This window comes from Pan troglodytes, chromosome 16 (genome assembly GCF_028858775.2).
Source record: "Pan troglodytes isolate AG18354 chromosome 16, NHGRI_mPanTro3-v2.0_pri, whole genome shotgun sequence".
NCBI classification, from domain to species: Eukaryota; Metazoa; Chordata; class Mammalia; order Primates; family Hominidae; genus Pan; species Pan troglodytes.
The window spans coordinates 93694277-93699620 of record NC_072414.2 but is presented as its reverse complement, the minus strand read 5'-3'; the positions used below and the strand labels follow the sequence as shown (position 1 = coordinate 93699620).

The 5344-nt window shown below is 38.7% G+C and overlaps 1 protein-coding gene across 1 annotated transcript; it reads right to left on the bottom strand.

Moving 5' to 3' along the window:
* Positions 1 to 686: 686 nt before the first annotated feature.
* OR4F6 (olfactory receptor family 4 subfamily F member 6) lies at positions 687 to 4056 on the bottom strand. The gene is made up of 2 exons (XM_523177.4): positions 4020 to 4056; positions 687 to 1887 (listed from the first exon to the last, which is right to left on the bottom strand). Exon 2 carries the CDS (start codon positions 1852 to 1854, stop codon positions 916 to 918), a length of 939 nt encoding a protein of 312 aa, XP_523177.1. The 5' UTR covers positions 1855 to 1887; positions 4020 to 4056; the 3' UTR covers positions 687 to 915.
* Between the last annotated feature and the right edge of the window lie 1288 nt (positions 4057 to 5344).

Genomic DNA, 5344 nt, shown 5'->3' with positions numbered 1-5344 from the left:
ATAACGGAAAGAGATTTAATTGACTCACAGTTCTGCATGGCTGGAGAGGCCTCAGGAAACTTATAAACACGGTAGAAGGCAAAGAGGAGCAGGCATCTTCTCCATAAGGCGGCGGGAAGGAGTGAGTGCAAGCAGGGGAAATGCCAGTAGCTTATAAAACCATGAGATCTCGTGAGACTCACTCACTATCACGAGAACAACAGGGGGGAAACCATGTTGTTCCCATAACCCAATCACCTCCCTTCAGGTTCTTCCCTTGACACATGAGTATTATAATTCAAGATGAGATTTGGGTGGGGACACAGAGCCAAACTATATCACCTGGTTGGCTGGGGCCTAATACAGGAGGCTAGCCCAAAACAGTAGCTCCCACAAAATTTATTTAACACAATTTAATACTTAGTTAATTCTTTATACCAAAATTCCTCTTTAAAAAAAAAAGTGTAGTTTCTCTTTATGGACTTTGAAAAAAGATAAACAAATAAATAGCTAACAGATAATGAGCTGAAAAAATAAAAAAAAAACTTAGCTACATAGTAAGACAAATCAGTAAGTCTAGTAAAAATTAACCTTTATCTTTAAAGCAAGATAATCTACCTTAAATGGAAAAAATAGAAAATGGGCAATAAACCACACACTGCCATTCAAAATGGATTGTTTAACATTTAGAGTAATTCTATTTGACATTATATATAGGTAATAATGTTGGTGAAATAAAGTAGCCACACTGTTTAATCTTTAAATCTCCTATATAAGCAAGAGATTGATACCACAATTCAATTTGGGAAGAAAAAAAAGACAACACAATACGTACTAGTAGAAAGTGATATTCTGGTTAAATTTAACATAGCTTACTTAACACATATCTGTCTGAAATTCTAGTATAATTTGCCTTTTTGTATATTCTCAATATATTTAAAAGATTTTACTGTAATTCACAAACTGAGAGCATCGTCTTCTCATTGCCACCATCATCTCTTTATTCCTAAAAGTATAGATGACTGGATTCAAAACAGGAGTGATAACTGCATCAAAGATGGCAAGGAATTTATCAAGATGTGATGTGGGAAATGGAAAAATATAGAAAAAGATTAATGGCCCAAAGACCAAAACCACCACAATGACATGAGCTGACAGCATAGAGAAAGCCTTGAATATACCACCTGAAGATTTTTTCTGAACAGTCACCAAAATAAAGATGTAAGAGATTATGAGAATTAAAAAAGAAGCCAGAGAAATAAATCCACTATTGGCAGTAACCATGAATCCCAATGTGTAGGTCTCTCTGCAAGCCAGTTTGATAAATCGAGGAAGATCACAAAAGAAACTATCTAATTCATTAGGGCCACAGAACAGCAGGTCTACAACAAAAGCCAACTGAATCACTGAGTGAATAATACCTATAATCCAGGAAATGACTAAAAACAAAATGCACCTTTGTGGGTTCATGATGGTCAGGTAGTGGAGAGGCTTACATATGGCCACATATCGGTCAAAAGCCATGGCTATGAGCAGCACCATCTCAGTTCCCCCAACTGCATGGATAAAGAAGATCTGAACTACACAGCCCCCAAAAGAGATGGTTTTGTGCTTCCTGAAAAGGTCATAAATCATCTTGGGAGCTGTGGAGGAACAAAATAACAAATTGATGATGGAAAGGTTGGCCAGCAGGAAGTACATGGGGGACTGTAAACGAGGGTCAGAGGTCACAGTTAGCACAATGAGGAGATTTCCCATCAGGCTTGACACATAGAACGCTGAGAAAAAGAGGAAGAGGAGGAGCTGGATCTTCCGTGAGTCAGAGAGTCCCAGGAACACAAACTCAGAGACCACAGAGTGATTGGCTTCATCCATTGCCTCTGTCGGCTGTGACAACTCTCATGCTAACTGAAAGAGGAGAGTAAGGAGAAACTTTGATTTAGGACAAAAAGCATTGATGTTGGCAAAATCATGAGCAATTCATATGTTGTCAGAAAACTAGACAAGGGCTAATATATGCCTTTAGAGACAATTTCAGTCACAAAGCAACTCATATTCCTCTATTGTAAATTTTGTCACCAGAAAATACATTGCACAGAATAAGAACTCCTTTACTTACTTGAATGGATACCTTTGTTTTATACACACACACACACACACTTCAGCTCATATCTTCACTCCACATTCTTCCCTCAGCCTACATGCCTTTGTCATCATTACATCTCTCTAATTCTTCCCATTTTCTTCAGTACCCACTCTGTCTAATTCCTTTCTCCATGAAGTCCTCCTTGATACCCTTACCTTTATATACACTAAGTGGAAATAAATCTTGTTTATACTGTGGTAACCAAACCAAAAACCTTTATACTAATAGTGTTAATAGTGTTCTAAGAGTGATCTAACAAAGAACACTATTGAATTTCTGGTCATTGTAAATCATGTTTCTTCAACATGTCTTCAAATTATCCTTTTTAGACTTTTGCATGATAATAGTATAAATGGCATTTACATTCATAAAGGGCAACTCAGCTTGGAATAACTTAAGTTCCTTTCACACTGATTATCATCAGCAACCTTCCTACTGAAGCAATTTATTTAAGTGAATGATTAAATTCTAAATTGCTCCCTAGAAGCTGAAAGTTACTCTATCAATGTCTCCAATTTCCACTTACTCCTAAAACTGTTTTAATTTTTACACAAGACTTTTGTTTTATCTTTAAAATAACACTTTATTTTTATATATAAGGTTAGCAAAGATTTATATTAGATTATTCCCAGTGTTGCTAAAAATTTGGAAAACAGGTTTGTCCACTCATTGTTGGTACTACTGCCTTCCAGCCAGTCTTTCATGTTCTATCTCTATTTAAAACTTAAGGTCTTTATGTACCACACTTCGTATTAGTCCCCACTGAACACTTTTTTAAGCAGGGCAGAATAGTTGTTTAAATCTGATCTTTTCCATGAAGACAGAATTAAGCTCTCCACTTAGCTCACTCTTACAAAAGGAAAAAAGATTATCAGTGATGATAAGCAACTCAATCCCAGTGTGCCTTTGTAGTGTTCTGAAGCTCATGATTGTGTTTAACACAGAGCACTGACCTCTCCCACACTCCTACTATTAAGCCTAGAATGTAACAAAAAAAGATACTCCAGAGATCATCTACTGATCAACTCACTCTCTCCTCTGCTCAGGTTGCTCAGCCCTGTGCTGCCCAACAGAAATGGGAAATGAATTAAAGTCATGTGAGCTTATCACCAATCCAAATGAGGATGATAATTCTAAGGTTTTTTAAATGTAGATCATTGTTTGAAGTCACTCCGATAAAGATGGGTAGAAAGGGCTCAGGACACCACTCAAAATATGAAAAAGAGGGACAGGAATGGACACTGGAGTTGCATGCTCCCAAATTACTGTTCCTACTGCCATCAACAATACAGCAAGCCTTATAGAAGTCTGTTGTTATGACCCGAATGAAACTTTGCTAATGATTGTAAAATTCTTTCATTTTAGGGTTAAGAAAACCAAGGTACAAAAAGGGTAAATGACTCTGCTAAAGCTCCAGAACAAGTTGGTGGCAAATCCAGAATATGTTTGACTTTTGGTTTCCTCAGTACAGGTTATTTCCACTACATCATGTTTCTTCTTTTGTGATGATCTTTGTGTGCTGTCTGTGGCCCAGGAAACCATAACATACCAAAACTAGTTTGTTTAGCATTGTCTAAAATTCCTCACATTTTACTTGCACTGGACTCAAATTTTCCACTCCGACTTTATTCTTTGCCTGGAGACCCACACACAACACGTCTGTGCAAATGTCACTGGAATAACCTTTCCAATGTTGAACATGAAATCATGACTTGACTCTACTCACTCTGCTGCCTTCTATATTTCGGTTGTTAGTTAATCTGCTGCAATTTTCATGTTGAATAGCAGATAATTCATGACTCCTGGTTGATTCAATTCTCCCTCTCACTGTCCTGTGTGTTTCCATTTAAAGTTCTGATCTCCATCAAAGACAGTTTCTTTCCATTTAACCTACTTGGACCAGTGTTGAAATAGAGGATCACAAAATGCAGAGCTCACTGATGTTATGATCATCACTTGGCATAAAAAGTCATGTGTAATACCTCCACAGGGGGAAAGGGAGCTAATTAGCAGCACAGAACAGTTACTGAAATGTTGCTATAGAGACCTGGGATTGCCATCCTGAGTACATTTGGCCAAGGGAATTCATTCTGTGCCATCCACGGAACTTTGGCCACAGCAATTAAAGGGGAAAGCTGGCAATGGGTCACTTGAAGGGAAGGAAGAGGAGAAACTAGGGACCTTTTGTGTATAAAAATTACAGATTTTTTTTTTTTTTTTTTTTGACACGGAGTCTGCCCTTTCGCTCAGGCTGGAGTGCAGTGGCACGATCTCAGTTCACTGCAAGCTCCGCCTCCCGGGTTCACACCATTCTCCTGCCTCAGCCTCCTGAGCAGGTGGGACTACAGGTGCCCGCCACGCCCGGCTAATTTTTTGTGTTTTTAGTAGAGACGGGGTTTCACCGTGTTAGCCAGGATGGTCTCGATCTCCTGATCTCGTGATCCGCCCGCTTCCGCCTCCCAAACTGCTGGGATTATGGGCATGAGCCACTGCGCCCTCCTGTTTTATCTTTTTACCTGCTTGTTTTCCTTATTTATGAGGGAAGAAACTCCGTAAGAAGGAAAATATATACTTTACAAAGGGTGAAATCAAGTTTACCATTGCGGAAGGAAGGAAGGAAGGAAGGAAGGAAGGAAGGAAGGAAGGAAGTGGGGGGAGGGAGGGAGGGAGAGAGGAAGGGAAAGAGGCCTCCAATGTGGCAACTAAAATGTGATCCATGCCCCACTAGGAAGGATAACTAAATTACAGGTAATAATATGTACAGTTGTGTAGTCAACATTTGGTTAGTTCTTAATTGTGTGTGTGATATGGGGAGATGAATAAGGTGTTATAAAAGCAGCACACGAGGATGGACTCAAAATGCTAGTGCAGCTGAAATAGAGAAAATCAGTAATGGATTTAACCTCTCATAGATTAAGTTTTTTTTATTTCTAAAACAAAATCAACAAAACAGAAAACCTCTGGTTATGTTTTATTTCTTTACATCAAAAATATGCAGACAGTCAGTGAAAGGGCCACTGATAAATTCTAATTATACAGAGTATACTATATCACTTATCTATTGCTGCACAACAAAGTAGCTTAAATCAATAACATTTTACTTGCTCATGTGTCTGCAATTCAGGCTAAGCTCAGCTGGGCAGTTCTTCTGCTGGTCTCGCCTGGGCTTTCTCATGAGACGTTAGTTATCTGGCAGCTTGACTGGGGTTGGAGCGTCTA